The 15,554-nt window shown below is 40.9% G+C and overlaps 2 protein-coding genes across 3 annotated transcripts in view; one reads left to right on the top strand and one right to left on the bottom strand.

Annotated features, from left to right (window-relative positions):
- The window catches only part of pcsk9 (proprotein convertase subtilisin/kexin type 9), an 11,221-nt gene extending 3,563 nt beyond the window's left edge, over positions 1-7,658 (top strand). Inside the window, exons 5-12 of the mRNA XM_060865045.1 lie at positions 1,229-1,370; positions 1,498-1,694; positions 2,113-2,296; positions 2,377-2,547; positions 2,715-2,863; positions 5,515-5,680; positions 5,917-6,092; positions 6,859-7,658. Coding sequence (XP_060721028.1) covers positions 1,229-1,370; positions 1,498-1,694; positions 2,113-2,296; positions 2,377-2,547; positions 2,715-2,863; positions 5,515-5,680; positions 5,917-6,092; positions 6,859-7,065 — 1,392 coding nt within the window. The 3' untranslated portion in view covers positions 7,066-7,658. The remainder of the gene's footprint in view (positions 1-1,228; positions 1,371-1,497; positions 1,695-2,112; positions 2,297-2,376; positions 2,548-2,714; positions 2,864-5,514; positions 5,681-5,916; positions 6,093-6,858) is intronic.
- A 107-nt stretch (positions 7,659-7,765) lies between these two features.
- usp24 (ubiquitin specific peptidase 24) overlaps positions 7,766-15,554 on the bottom strand; it is a 54,182-nt gene continuing 46,393 nt past the window's right edge. For both annotated transcript variants that reach the window (XM_060866661.1, XM_060866660.1), the window contains 13 exons: positions 15,019-15,132; positions 14,107-14,314; positions 13,678-13,767; positions 13,462-13,564; positions 13,243-13,361; positions 13,025-13,138; positions 12,839-12,904; positions 12,581-12,647; positions 12,416-12,494; positions 12,165-12,240; positions 11,969-12,055; positions 11,106-11,216; positions 7,766-10,926 (listed from right to left, as the gene is read on the bottom strand). In XM_060866661.1, coding sequence (XP_060722644.1) covers positions 10,864-10,926; positions 11,106-11,216; positions 11,969-12,055; positions 12,165-12,240; positions 12,416-12,494; positions 12,581-12,647; positions 12,839-12,904; positions 13,025-13,138; positions 13,243-13,361; positions 13,462-13,564; positions 13,678-13,767; positions 14,107-14,314; positions 15,019-15,132 — 1,297 coding nt within the window. In that variant the 3' untranslated portion in view covers positions 7,766-10,863. The remainder of the gene's footprint in view (positions 10,927-11,105; positions 11,217-11,968; positions 12,056-12,164; positions 12,241-12,415; positions 12,495-12,580; positions 12,648-12,838; positions 12,905-13,024; positions 13,139-13,242; positions 13,362-13,461; positions 13,565-13,677; positions 13,768-14,106; positions 14,315-15,018; positions 15,133-15,554) is intronic.

Here is a 15,554-nt window from a genome sequence, read left to right on the forward strand (position 1 = left end):
ATGCTCCATAATAAATACCTGCAGGCAGTAAGACTCAGGCAGGAGAGAAGTGCAAAATGTGCTGAAAAGTAACATAAAGTGGGTTTCAGTCCTAATGCTGTTAAATGGTTTAGAAACCATTTTGTAGCACGAACTCAGTGTGTCTATGCAGAGGGCCACAAATCTGAGTTTCTTGGGATATCTAAAGGGGTCCCTCAGGGGTCTATTTTGGGACCTATTCTGTTCTCTATTTTTATAAATGATTTAGGTAAGGACGTTCAAGCAAAAGTACACTTTTATGCTGATGACACTGTCATTTATACATATGCTCCTTCCATAGCACAGGCTGTGAAAGAGCTTCAGACTGCATTTTAGTCATTACAGACTTCTCTGCTCAATTTAAAATTGGTTTTAAATCCTCAGAAAACCAAGTACATGGTCTTTTCAAAAACTCGCTCACAGTTGCTTGATGATCTTAGCATTTTTACGTCTGATGGTAATTCCATTGAAAGGGTACCCACGTATAAGTACATCTTGGGTATATGGATAGACGCCAAACTTTTATTTAATGTACATATTGCTAATTTAGATAAGAAGCTCAAAATAAAGATTGACTTTTATTTTAGAAATAAATCTAGTTTTACATTTCATGCCAAAAAAAAAAAAAAAAACTTGTGGAAGCAACTTTTCTGTCTGTGATTGATTATGGTGACATTATATACTGTATGCACGCAGCCTCCTCCATCTTACGGAGCCTTGATTCAGTGTATCATGCGTCTCTACGCTTTATTACAAATGCAAAGTCCCTTACTCACCATTGTATTCTTTATGATCTGGTGGGTTGGACATCACTGACCACTCGCAGAAAACAGCATTGGTATATTTTTATATATAAAGCCTTGCTAGGTAAACTTCCAGCTTACCTCTGTACCCTCCTCTGTCTCAATTCTGCTAGTTATCAGCTACGCTTTTCCAAGTGGTTGCTTTTTAATGTACCCAGGGTTTGGACAGATTTGGGAAAAACTGCATTTTTACACTATGCATCATGGGCATGGAATAACTTGCAAAAAGATCTTAAATTAGAAACGTATGTTTTTACTACTGTATGTTGTGTTTAGGTATGGCTGCTACCTTGGCCAGGTCTCTCTTGCAAAAGAGATTTTTGATCTCAATGAGACTTCCTGGTAAAATAAAGGTAAATAAATAAATACATCTGGGCATCTATATATTGTTTTTCCATCTGTGGCAGGCCAGTCAGTGTGACAGTCATGGAACACACATAGCTGGAGTGTTGAGTGGGCGGGACTCTGGCGTGGCACGTGGCGTTAGTGTGAAAATTGTGCGAGTGCTCAACTGTCAAGGTAGAGGCACTGTGTCTGGAGCACTGGCAGGTAAAGACTAACCAACACTCAAAGTTATCTGCTTTGATTAATGCGTTAATTCTATGCATTGTGACCATACATTTTCTTGCTATTTTTAAGATTACAAAAAGCAACTATACCGAAATTTTTTCTACAGGTCTAGAGTATGTCCGTGCATCTCTGCAGGCCCAGCCCGTCAGCCCTGTGATAATACTATTACCATTTGTCGGGGGGTTTAGTCGCACTCTCAACACTGCTTGTCGAGAAATGGTACACTCTGGTGCAGTTCTGATAGCTGCTGCAGGAAATTACCAGGATGATGCTTGTATGTATTCACCAGCCTCAGAACCAGAGGTAATTCATTCATTACACTCATAGAGTGATTCATGTATTATATGACCATAAACGTGTGCACACCTGACCATGACACTCATATGCATTTGCTGATTTATTCTCCCTTTGCTGTTATAACAAGCTCTACTCTTCTGGGAAAGTTTTTCATCAGATGTTAGAACGTGGCTGTGGGAATTTTGTCATCTTTCAGCTACAAGAGCATTAGTGAGATCAGACGCTGATTTTGGGTGAGGATGTCTGGGGTGCAGTTAGTTTACCAGTTCATGACAAAAGTTTATAGTCAGGTTGATTTCAGGGAACTAAACAGACACTAACCTTTCCCGTTGGTTTGATTTGGGTAGTCTGAAGTTATAAGGAAGCTTCACAACTGGTTATGGCCTGAATTTGATAATGTGATTATTATCCTGACCGTATGCAGGTGATCACAGTAGGAGCTTCCAATGCTGCTGATCAGCCGCTGAGTTCAGGAAACATAGGCACCAACTTTGGCCGTTGTGTGGATTTGTTTGCCCCTGGTGATGACATCATCAGTGCCTCCAGTGATTGTCCAACCTGCTTTACCACTAAGAGCGGAACTTCACAGGCAGCTGCCCATGTCGCTGGTTAGACGCGTGCACACACACACACACACACACATTACCTGCTATCATATACGTGTATGTGTGGGTGTGTGTGTAATTAGGTATAGCTGCAGTGCTTCTGAATGCGTACCCCAGTGCCAGTCCTGCTGAGGTGCTACAGTTGCTCCGTTACCACTCAGTCCAGCATGTGATAAATCCGGAATCACTGCCTTCTGAACACCACCTCACTACCCCTGACATTGTGGCTGCTTTGCCTACATCTACTGTTACAGGTCAGAACTCAGGGCTCAGGGTGCAGATAGTCTTTCTTACCTTCTTTCTGATTATTTGATGGTTGGCCATATTTCTTTGACAGATATATGTAAATTGCCATGTAGTCTGATGTAAATTGAGTATTGCACCATATATGTATTGAAAGCATGTATGTGTGTTGTCCTAGGTGATACTCTTCTGTGCCGCTCTGTTTGGTCCAAGAGGTCAGGTATTGGAAGCTTTGACACAGCAGTGGCTCGCTGTCGGCGTGGTGAAGAGATGTTCAGCTGTTCAAGCTACTCACCAGTTGGAGTACATGGTGGAGCGAGAATAGAGGTCACTGAATTCATTATTAATAATATATAATTTCATTCCTCCCCAATATTTCTTCCTTTGAATTTGGTCACGTGGTGCTTGTAATTGGCTCGTGTTGCTATGATTGACAGGTGAAAATTGAGAATATCTTCCCTCCCACCTAGAGAGCTCCTTACTATGGATGACTGGGTCATCAGGGCAATCAGCAGAAATGTTTTTTAAACACCAAATAGATTTTCTAACCCAGAGAAGATCAGCAGAATATCCAAAATTCAGTGTATTTTCCTAAAGGATCTTAATGTGATATACACACGTGGAAAAAATTGCTGGTACCCTTCGGTCAATGAAAGAAAACCTCACAATGGTCACAAAAAAAAAACTTTAATCTGACAAAAGTAATAATAATTAAAAATTCTATGAATGTTAACCAGTGAAAGTCAGACATTGCTTTTCAACCATGCTTCAACGGAATTATTTAAGAAAAATAAACTCATGGAACAGGCCTAGACAAAAATGATGGTACCCTTAGAAAAGACTGAAAATAATGTGACCAAAGGGACCATGTTCATTCAAGGTGTGTCCACTAATTAGCATTTATTATTACTTTTGTCAGATTAAAGTTTTTTCTGTGACCATTGTGAGTTTTTCTTTCATTGACCGAAGGGTACCAATAATTTTGTCCACGTGTGTATATGGAGTTTTAGCAGCATCAGCATGAGAACAGGAAGGGGTAAAGGAAAATGTAAAATAAAAGACAATTCTCATAACAGAGCACTTTAACATGATCAACAATTTCAAAGAGTGGCTATATACACAGAACAAAATTTATAAACGCAACACTTTTGTTTTTGCTTCCATTAATAATGAGCTATGCTCAAAGATCTAAGACTTTTTCTGTGTAAATCAATTTGTTTAAAGAATGGGGGGGCACGGTGGCTTAGTGGTTAGCACGTTCGCCTCACACATCCAGGATTGGGGGTTCGATTCCTGCCTCCGCCTTGTGTGTGTGGAGTTTGCATGTTCTCCCCGTGCCTCGGGGGTTTCCTCCGGGTACTCCGGTTTCCTCCCCCGGTCCAAAGTGAATGAGAGTGTGTGTGTGTGTGTGTACCCTGCGATGGGTTGGCACTCCATCCAGGGTGTATCCTGCCTTGATGCCCGATGACGCCTGAGATAGGCACTGGCTCCCCGTGACCCGAGGTAGTTCGGATAAGAGGTAGAAAATGAATGAATGAATGTTTAAAGAATGTATATTGAACAAAATTATAAACGCAACACTTTTTTGCCCCCATTTTTCATGAGCTGAACTCAAAGATCTAAGACTTTTTCTGTGTATACAAAAGGCCTATTTCTCTCAAATATTGTTCACAAATCTGTCTAAATCTGTGTTAGTGAGCACTTCTCCCTTGCCGAGATAATCCATACACTTCACAGGTGAGGCATATCAAGATGCTGAGAAAACTCAGTGAAAGTGAAAACTGGGATTCATCCGTGAAGAAAACACCTCTCCTAAGTGCCAGACGCCATGGAACGTGAGCATTTGCCCACTCAAGTCGGTTATGACGACGAACTGCAGTCGGGTCGAGACCCCGACAAGGACGCATGCAGATGAGCTTCCCTGAGATGGTTTCTGACAGTTTCTAACTCCCTCAAAACTTGTGACATCTGTGCCATTGTGCTGTGTGATTAAAAACCTGCACATTTTAGAGTGGCCTTTTATTGAGGCCAGTCTAAGGCACACCTGTGCAATAATCATGCTGTCTAATCAGCATCTTGATATGCCACAGCTGTGAGGTGTATGGATTATCTCGGCAAGGGAGAAGTGCTCACTAGCACAGATTTAGACAGATTTGTGAACAATACTGAGAGAAATAGGCCTTTTGTGTACACAGAAAAAGTCTTAGATCTTTGAGTTCAGCTCATGAAAAATGGGGGCAAAAAAGTGTTGCGTTTATAATTTTGTTCAGTATACATTCTTTAAACATTCATTCATTCATTTTCTACCGCTTATCCGAACTACCTCGGGTCACGGGGAGCCTGTGCCTCTCAGGCGTCATCAGGCATCAAGGCAGGATACACCCTGGACGGAGTGCCAACCCATTGCAGGGCACACACACACACACTCTCATTCACTCACACAATCACACACTACGGACAATTTTCCAGAGATACCAATCAACCTACCATGCATGTCTTTGGACCGGGGGAGGAAACCGGAGTACCCGGAGGAAACCCCCGAGGCACGGGGAGAACATGCAAACTCCACACACACAAGGCGGAGGCGGGAATCGATCCCCCAACCCTGGAGGTGTGAGGCGAACGTGCTAAACACTAAGCCACCGTGCCCCCCATTCTTTAAACAAATTGATTTAATTTCTAAGGGAAACTGAAAGACTAATATTACATGGATGGGAGGGTGTAAGATATTTACAGTATTACATTAAGAAAAGGAAATGCAAACATTTAAAACTACTTTTTTCTGCTCTTTTTCAGCACACATACTAAAATGTAACTGATAAAAGAAAATTGCCTTATTGGCCATTTAATAATGTGTATATAGCATTTCAAATTGTACAATTTCTCAAAAATCTTGAATTTCCATTTAATTCAATCATGGGAGGTAGATTTGTGTTGCATTTAAGGCATCTGCCAAACTGTTTTTAATGTGTCATCAGCTATGGGACAGGCAGAAGGTGTGTGAGGCTCATCCTGGCATAGGAGGACAGGGTGTATACGCTGTAGCTCGCTGCTGCACCGGGAGCAGCATTAAGTGCCAGGCCACTGCCAGCCTCCATGTGGGCATTGGCGCAGAATGTCCTAGCCAAGACTATCAGCTTACAGGTACGAGTTGTCTGTAATGTGTGTGGTGGAGCTAAAGTTTTGGGATTTAATTAATTCATTAAAAATCACACTCAAAACACTGACAGAGAGAAGAAATGAATGCTGTATTTCTCTTTATTTATCAATAACCTGCATTATTTTCCCTTTTTGTTCATACCATGCTATCTACACTTTAATTCCTGGGTCCACTTTTATTATGTTTTGAATTGATGTGCTTCTCAATTGTTTCTCTGTAGGATGCAGCTCTCACTACATCAGCTCCCAAGATGTAGCAGAGCTCTCAAGGCCTCTCCATAGCAAGAGTAAAGCATGTCCTGCTGGAGAAGGTGGAACATCACATGCCTCCTGTTGCCATGCTCCAAATCTGGAATGTCATCTGATTGAACACAACCAAGCTGAATTTATGAAACAGGTGATTATTGAAATGCACTTAAGTTACACAGTATAGATGCCCAAACTTAGTTGGAAAGGACTGGTGATGGTGCAGGTTTTATCTCCTCCCAAGCAGAAGCTACACTCGAGTCTAATGAAAGCCAAGATCATCTGATTAAACGGGTGGAATCATGTGTGGCTCCTGTTTGAAAGGAATGACAACGTCAATAAGATTTGACATCCCTACTCTAAACATGGCTTTTATGTGATTTAGATAAATTACATTGTATATAGCTTAGCAGTATAAAATGTAGGTCTCGCCCTAACTGTTGCCAAAATATTAGAAGCCACCAGTTGACTAAAATATCTTTATATTCTGTAGCAGTACATTTTCCCTTTAATGCAACTTAGAAGCCAAAACGTCAGCATAACAATGCCCCTGTGCACAAGAAGCCATTAAGCTCCAAGAAGACATGGTGTGTTAAGGTTAGGAGTTGAAGAACTCCAAGAACTAACAACTAACAACTTTGAGATAAATTGGAACATCAACTGCACCTTAGACCTCCTCATCTAGTTGATCACTAACCATCACAGCCACACTTCAACATCTAGGAAAGCTTTCCCAGAAGAATGTTGGTTATACCGATGTGATGGTCAGATGTCTACAAACTATTGGAAATCTAGTGTATCTGCAGTACTAAAAGAAACATCTAAAATAACATTTGGTGTCTAGTTTCTTTTTGTTTTTAAACTATCCCTGGTTTTTCTGTGCATCATACCTCATCATTTGTGCTAATCTCTTTTAGGTGGAGGTGTCATGTGAGGAGTCCTGGACACTTACAGGATGTAATGCAGTGGCGTATGGTTCTGTTACTCATGGGGCATACACACGAGGAAACACCTGCTTGATCCAGATGTTCGGAGAAGATAAACAAGCTGCTGCTATTGCCATCTGCTGCAGATATCGGCCTCTTGATCAGCAGAGCAACAAATCCCTTGAGCAAAACACCTAATGAGCTTATGAGCTCAGTTGCCTTGATACACTTTTTTTTTTTTTTTTTAAACATGAATGTTCTGTCCATCATGACATTATTTCTAATATTGTTCCAGTCTGGTATATTGAACCAAAATACATTTTCACAGATTTTTTTAAAAAAAATAACAAAAATACATTAAGAAAAATCAGTTCCTTAAAGGTTCTTTGTACAGTTAAGGGTTCTTTTCTTCTAACAGGGGCTCTATTAAAACACTGAGGTGTAGGAACAGTTTAGCCATTTGAACATTTGCATAGTCACCCAATAGACATCTGTCTAAAGGTTAGGACAAAATAGTTCCTAGTCTAGTGGAGGGATATTTTCTGCTATTCATGGCATTAAAACGGTCATCCCAAATTAATCATCCCTAACAACTCATTTCTCACCGTTAAATAAAAAAACACCATTTATCTAAAACTACTGTTAGCACTTATTAATCTCACCTGTACATACATTTTAATCCTACTCTACTATTCATGAATACTGGTTTCATTTTGATAAATCCTTTTCTATCTTTACAAAAGGCTGATCACATGATTCATTCTTTTTGCATACACTGATTGCGTTTTACTAGTTCCATCTTTGTAAATGTGTTTTTTTTAATAATAATAAAATGACTTGGCTTACTCTTGTCACTGTGATGAGTTTATACATAGGACACAAATGAGAGCTTTGCAAATTATAAAATGTTCTGCATTCCAGTTTTATTCATTTTTATATCAAATAGTTCCCATAATCAAACTCTGATTTACAAATTAAAATGTGGTTTGCACATGCATTTTTGAATTCACACCATCCACACACGCTTGGCAGAGGCGCAAGTAATAAAACCATTTATGTGTCTCCAGCTCCAGTCAATCAACATTATTATTATTATTTTTTTATTAAAAAAAAAAAAAAAAAAAAAAGGCTCAAAAGGAAACTATTATATTGAATGGAAATACAATAGTCTGAATTCAAAGAGTTTTGGTGTGTCTTTACTCAAACCTGTACCTGGACTTTTGTTTTCATTTGTATTTGGCCAAAAAATAAAAAATAAAAAAAAATAAGGGGGAAAAGATCCAGTGTTGAGTGACATTCAAGCATATGTCCAATCCTGGGGATGATGCAAGTTCACTGATGGAAGTGTCTGGTAAACAACTGAAAACAACAGTGACGAGCCTGATCTAATGGGAAACCGATATAGAGATGTGAATTTCAGCATCAGATTATCCGAAAAAAGAAATAAAAGGCAGTGAACTCACATGACACATGTGGTTTCAAATTTTATCCACAAAATTGTAGCCTGTTGATTGTTTAGAAAAAAGAGCGAGAGGGACATATGGCATCGAGAGCATTAAAAGCCTCTGTTTGTTTCAAGATGATTGTAATTGTTCCAAAACACGTTTACCCAAAGAGATTAATGTGAAAGTTTCACACTTACATTCACAAACATACATGCATAAGCGAAGAAACACAATAACGAGGACGGGTGATACTGGGTTAAACGGCAGCATTGCTCTTCATTTTTTGTTCCATTGTCGTCACTTTAGTTTAGACTCTAAACAGCGCGGCTATTAAATGATGAGTCACAGCATCCCTTTCCTTTAGAAAACAAATGCCTTTAAGCAACGCAGCGCTGAGATTGTTTTGTAAACATTGAATGAATGTCGCTAAAGTGTACTAAGCTTCAGGCAGAGAGAGGGAGAGGGAGAGGGAGAGAGAGAGAGAGACCGAGAGAGGGGGACAGAGAGACAGAGACAGGGAGAGGGACAGAGAGACAGGGAGAGGGACAGAGAGACAGAGAGAGGGAGAGAGACAGAGAGAGGGGGAGAGAGAGAGGGACAGAGAGACAGAGAGGGGGGGGACAGAGAGAGAGGGAGGAGAGAGAGAGAGAGAGAGAGAGAGAGAGAGAGAGAGAGAGAGGGAGAGGTTGACAGAGAGAGGGGGAGAGAGTGGGAGGGAGAGGGACAGAGAGACAGAGGGAGAGAGGGACAGAGAGAGGGAGGGAGAGAAGGAGAGAGAGAGAGAGGGAGGGAGAGAAGGAGAGAAAGAGGGAGAGAGAGAGGGAGAGAGCACGAGTCAACATAATCAGGCCAGGGATAATGACAAGCACCAAATAGTCCTTGGCACTCAAGTATCTCCTCTACACTTTCCTTTCTTTTGGCAACAGTACCATTGGTGATGGTGGCGGTGGTGTTGTATGTACCACACATGCACATGGAATAAGGCAGACAGACATGGACAAACAAATACAGACAAATAACTATAAAATAGCTCTTGGCAAAGAAAACCCCTGAACAAGCATCCAAGTTAAAGCTCAAAGCAACAACATGTGAGGTTGGCTGTGTGATCAGACTAGTGTACCCCAGTCTCTCAGTAGGCATTGGGTGTTTGGTGATGTGTGTGTCTGTGATTTGGTGAGTCAGTGTTCTGCACAGATGTGGCAACAGTGCAAAGTAGACACTGTTTCTGCATCTACACATGTCCAGGAACACAAAAGAACCTAAAGCAATCCAGGCGTAGGAGAGAGGGTGTGAGAGAGAGAGAGAGAGAGAGAGAGAGAGAGAGTGTGTGTGTGTGTGTGTGTGTGTCACGAGCAAGCCTGAGACAAATACATGACCAAAGAGAAAGATTTAAAAACCCAGCATATAGCGTACAATTGTGAAATTTCAACTCCACAATAAGCCGCTGGTTGATTTGTTCTGGCACTCATTCAAAAAGGAAAAGCAAGACACTTCTTATTCGTAGACACTTTTCTTTTTCCCCCACATACAATTTCCTTGTGTCCACTGTTACCGTGTTGTTTAGACGGACTATGGGTGTATGGAAGGAAATAAAAAAGCTTTATGCAGACAGCTGATGTGTTCTGAATGAACTCCACAAGTTTGGGCAAATTCCAAAATGTTTGGAAATGGCCGCTTATTAACAGACACGAGTGTATTGTAACAGTTACCACAGCTGTTGTAAATTCTATGATCCACACAATGCAATCTGGTTTCATGGCCCCCTCCTGACAGGGCCAAAACAAACACAAAAATAATAATGCAAGAAAGTAAAGCAAAGCAGCAAAGAACATGGCACACTCAATCGCCTGTTAAATGTCACCTTCTCAGACCTGACAAACTGAAGTCATATATAAAGTGCATTAAAAAAAATACCAGCGAGAGAGAGAGAGAGAGAGAGAGAGAGAGAGAGAGAGAGAACTGTCATTTAAGTAGCTAAGAGTAGTTCCTCTTAGAGTTGATTACGAGGCACCTCTCAAACAAAAAAAAAAAAGTATAGAATTCTTAAAAATATTATTTTACATATGAAATTACACCTATGGAACACAGCTTTTAATTTTTTATGAATGCTCTTATTATACTGGCAAATATCCACAAACAGTGTTCTTTTTCTTTCCTTTTTTAAAGTTTAAAATACCCTTCCTCAGCACCACTAAATCCTGCATGTGTGTGAAAAGTGACACAAAACAAAAACCTCCTCCATGTTTTACTGAACTCGGGCTACATGATGGGAACTCGGTAAAACACGATATCCAGTGAGAGTTGAGCTCCGGTCTTAACAACCTCAGCCTTTGCCTGCCTTGGCCAGCCACAACCATTGTTTCCATTTCTTCAGTGAGAACTCTCGTCGGCTGGGTTTGTGCCACTTGTTTCCTGATTATCCGCTTCCTGGTCCCCAGGAGGTCAAATGCAGTCTTACGATTGGCTGCTTCGAGCTACAATATCTCTCCATTGGAGGGAATCTTGTTTTTTGCTTGTGTACAAAAAGTGCCCCTATTGCTCATGGAGAGTGTTAGGGGTCAACATCTTCTAAATCACTCTTAGAATCGCCCAACATCATAGGAGATTCTGATCCCTAAGAAAACAAAACATAAAATGGATGCAAAACAATTTAGATACCGTCCCCTTAACTAGAAAAAAAAAAAAGAGTGAACATTTACATTATAACATGCTTCTAATTCTATTCTGTTCAGTACACATATACAGTATGTAAATCAAAAGAGAGTGTGGGATATTTCAGGTATGATACAGTACCTGTCTGAGGCTGCGGTCTGAGTTTTCATTAGCTGGGCTGCCATCAGAGCCATTGCTGCTGCCTGACTGTTCCTTCTCATTCAGCAGAGCGGTGGCATAGGCCAGTGTATCCTAAACACACACACACACAAATTTACAGCCTATACAAGGTGAAAAGAAACACAAATGCCCCTTTTCCACCAAAAAGAACCGGGTGCTGGTTCAGAGCTAGCACTGGTGCTGGTTCAAAGTTGGTTCCACTGGCGAACCTTCTAAGAACCGGTTTGCCTTTCCACCGGCTAAAGAGCATCACAGAGCCGAGTCTGACGCCACTGTATACGTGTCACGTTTCCCAGCAACGTTAGCACAGCAGCGGCAAACACATCAACAATGGCGGATGTTGCTTTACTGTTAATGCTCATGGCTTTGTGAACCTACATTAACACCCAAACGCAGCAAATCCAACGTGTACGTGCAGCTCCATGTAATCTGTATAAACGGAGGTTGTAACCGAGAAAGTACATAAAGTTATTTTATCATTAACACAGAAAAAAGTTAGCCTTAGCATGTAGCTACTTACTATCATGTGTGGTGATAATGTATCATATCACGGTAAAGTAAAAGTGTATTAAACATTAGTATATTTAAGGTACATTAGCAAATGCGCTAACAGTAGCCACTCCCACAAGCGGTTCTTAAGTCTAGACCAGCAACGTTTTGGTGCTACTTAAGAACCACTTTTCCTGGTTCAGAGCCGGTGCTTTGGCTGTCGAAAAAGAAAGAACTGGTTCTAAATTAGGCTCTGGCTCCGAACCAGCACTCAAACTGCCTGGGTGGAAAAGGGGCAAAAGGGCAAGACATTGTATGAAATAATAATTTCATGCCTGTGCTGAGATGGTCCGCTGGAAGGTCTTAGCTGTGGACGTCTCATTGGACACGTTGCTCTGAGGTGTCCAGTAGTGCTCTGACATCTGTGATGTGGGAACAGAAGGCACTCGTGAAAACCTAACACAATGCAAATAGAATCCGGGAAGAAAACCGGCTTGCACAATAGGTGTAACGTTTTTGTCGGCATCTTACCTTTTTCTGCAGCCACTGCACTGCCCAGCTCCAGTGTCCTGACAGCTCCTTGAAGTAATCTTTAGCAGGAGCACACCTGGCCAAAACACAAAGATTTTGTTCTGTGTGACAGCTCAAATTCACTAAGCTATACTCCTCCGCTGCTGCAAAGGAGTCAATTCTGCCAAAGGATTTCATACCAAAGACTTTTCAAATATAAAAACAAGCAAAAAATCATCTGAAAGTGATCAGAGGAGAGCTAATTCACTCACTTCTGAGCCAAGGTGACGAGGAACTTGACACACTGGTAGCAGCGGCTGCTGTCCACATTGTTGCTCTGATGCATCAAAGCTGAAAAAAGAAAAACAACTTGCCAACTTGGACACATGACAACATGTTGATGTTTCGTGATGGAAACAGGGCGGCATGATACCTACCCAGGAGCCCTTTATCAGATTCGAATGCATATTTGAGTCTCTGGGCCTGCAAAGGGTCTTCTACCATCTAAAGAAGGGGAAACAAAAAAAACTTCTGGATCGCTCACGTTGTTAATTTCAATACATGTTTTTTCCCCCCCCAAAACCCTAACTTTATACAGATTAATTCACTACTCCTGTGCTCACATTACTGACTACACATTTGACTGCATGTCTATACGATTTCTCGAGTCTGCTGGTCTACTTAACATCACTCACCAGAATCTCCAGAAGCATTTGGAAGACATTCTTTAGCTCATGAGGAGGAGCTGTCTCTAGCTGATTCTACAAACCACACAGACAAATATCATGTCAGCATTGTGCTCTACACACAAGGATGGCTAGGGATTTCTACGATTCCATTTTGCAGGGGGATGAGGGTGTATATAGTCCTGCACATCTTACCTTAAGCAGATGTAGCACTCCCAGGGAGAAAGGCTCGTTACAAAAGCAGCAGTATGTCACCATCTCTATGAGGAAGGACAATGGTCCAGAGAGCTCACGCATGGCAAACATTACCTACAAAGCAAACAGCCTAGTTAAAAGAAAAACCCTGCATGACATACATGGTGTATAGGATATAAATTACACGAAGTCAGAGTATACGCATGTTTGCTCGAGACCTCAATGAGATAAGGCTGCCCCTCAGGTTTGAACAGCAGTGTGTTGACATCTGAATGCAGTGGCAAGAGTGTGGTTGAAGACACCAGACCAGAGGAGCTATGCTTAAACATTCCAGGAGCTATTCACACACACACACACACAAAAAAAAAATAATAATCTCAGATTCATAGCCTAAATGATGCACTAATCAGAGCATGGTAATGAATTATTGTGCTTACTCTCTGTTCTCTGAGACGTGAGGTCTGTGTGTAACACCACTAGGGCAAGTGTGTTATGCAAGTGAAGGAACTCTCGTGCCTGAGCTGAACTCCATCGGCGGTTCTAAAGAGAACAGAGGGAGAAAAACCTTCAAAAACAGAACACGTATCTTTCGAGCTGTGATAGGAAAATGTTCGGTTGAAATTCAAATGAGAAGTTCTGAACATCGGAAATACCTGATTGTTCTGTCTATTAGGACCGAGCAGGAAGATGAGCATCCTTCGATAAGCAGCATGCTTTAATAGTAGTTGGCAAGGCCTGAAGCCCTGAGAGTGGACACACACACAAGTAGCATATATATATATATATACACTCAGAAATACATAAATAGCAGTATAAAACTACATTATTTGTAAAAAATAAAAAAATGTTTGGAAACAAACTGAATGACTGCTAGGAATATCCAATAGGTGTCTTTATTATACTCATTAGTAGTTTTTATATCACAGAAAAACAACAGCTACTGTATAGTATAGTTATGTGTTGCACATTTTGTTAGACTCTAGTTTTGTGAATTAAGCAACACCCATTTTTTTTGGGTTACATAAATGATCATAATTTAGCTTAGTGACATTGTACTTTTTATTTGTTTGTTTCTTTCTTACCCTCTGGACAAAGTTACTAAACAAGCTGAAGTACTGTGAGCAATTTTTGCAGTTCTCTGGCACGTCCTTGTCAAGCAAAGAGAGCAGCATATCTAAAAGGCAGTCCAGCCCTGCATCCTGGAAATAGAGTGCACTCTCTAGAGTTTTCTCAAGGATGGAGGCCACCACTACACGCACCTCACGTACGTTACACTCCAACAGGCAGTTTCTAGAGAGAGAGAGAGAAAGAAAGTGAGAGAAAAAATATATATGTATATTTTTTTTCTGCACACCTAAACACTTAGCATTTCGGTATGTTGTGTATTAGACCTAATAGATGTTGGGTTGTTGGTTTGTGCACATGCCAATATCCCACTGAGGAACAACTGAAGGATAGAGCTGAATAGGAGGAGCCATTTGGATTGTAAACAAGTTCTTCACATTCTCTGGCATGGACATACCATGGTGTAATATTAAAGTCCTACCCTTTGATAAAAGTGTCCAATCATGAAAGAGCACACTACAACCCACCCATCGTCTCTAGTGTTTCTCCAAACACACATGCATACATGCAGACACTTCAGACGGGACACTGCTGGCATCCTGTCGGGCAGGCCGCTGGTTCCAGGTGTTCACATTCTGTGTTCTCTTAGCCAATTATGCTAAAGAAAGCAGCCACACCCACAACTAACACAGATGCTAACAATTTAACCTTATGAGTTATTGCTGGCAAAATCCCACACGCAAAAGCATGCACACCAAACACACGAGCTAAGAAAGTCCCGAGTCAAAACTGCAGTGAGAATGTTGTACAAAGTTACAGTTACTCGTGTTTATCAGTATGTTTTGACTAGTAGCTGGCATAGAGTTTTTTCTCCCCCAGTAGGTTGTGTGTATGTGTGTATCCGTCATGTCAAATGCATTCCAACTCACTTGATAATCTCCCGTCCCTCAACGGCCACCAGGTATTGCACCATCCACCGACATGCCTCACTGCTCTTAGACAGCAGCATCTCCACTGTAGCTATCCACTCCTCTGTATCAACCCTAACAAAGACACACACACACATTTATTTAGTTCTATACAATAATGTTTTATTGTAGCTTAGATTATTTTTAAGCAGCAAGAGTGTACTTTTAATTTTGACTACAAGACTTCTACTTAGTAAATAACTTTCTGGTACATAAATAACGAGGCTAAGCTGATCTCAGACTAATGTTTTGTCTAAAGGAAAATCATGAAGGAATTCTAGGGCACTACATTCCCCAATGATTCATATGGCAGTCACACAGAAATATCACCTTACTATATGATGGATCCACTTGTAACACAAACTTGTATTTTTAACAAAATGCGCTCCCAATAGACGCTATTGACGTTAAGGTTAAATTTTGGGCCATGTCTGTTTTTTTTCTAAATGTTATGAATTTAGAGGTTCACATTGAGAATTCCAACAATAAATGCACTT

Source organism: Tachysurus vachellii, chromosome 3 (assembly GCF_030014155.1).
Source record: "Tachysurus vachellii isolate PV-2020 chromosome 3, HZAU_Pvac_v1, whole genome shotgun sequence".
In the NCBI taxonomy this organism is placed as follows: domain Eukaryota; kingdom Metazoa; phylum Chordata; class Actinopteri; order Siluriformes; family Bagridae; genus Tachysurus; species Tachysurus vachellii.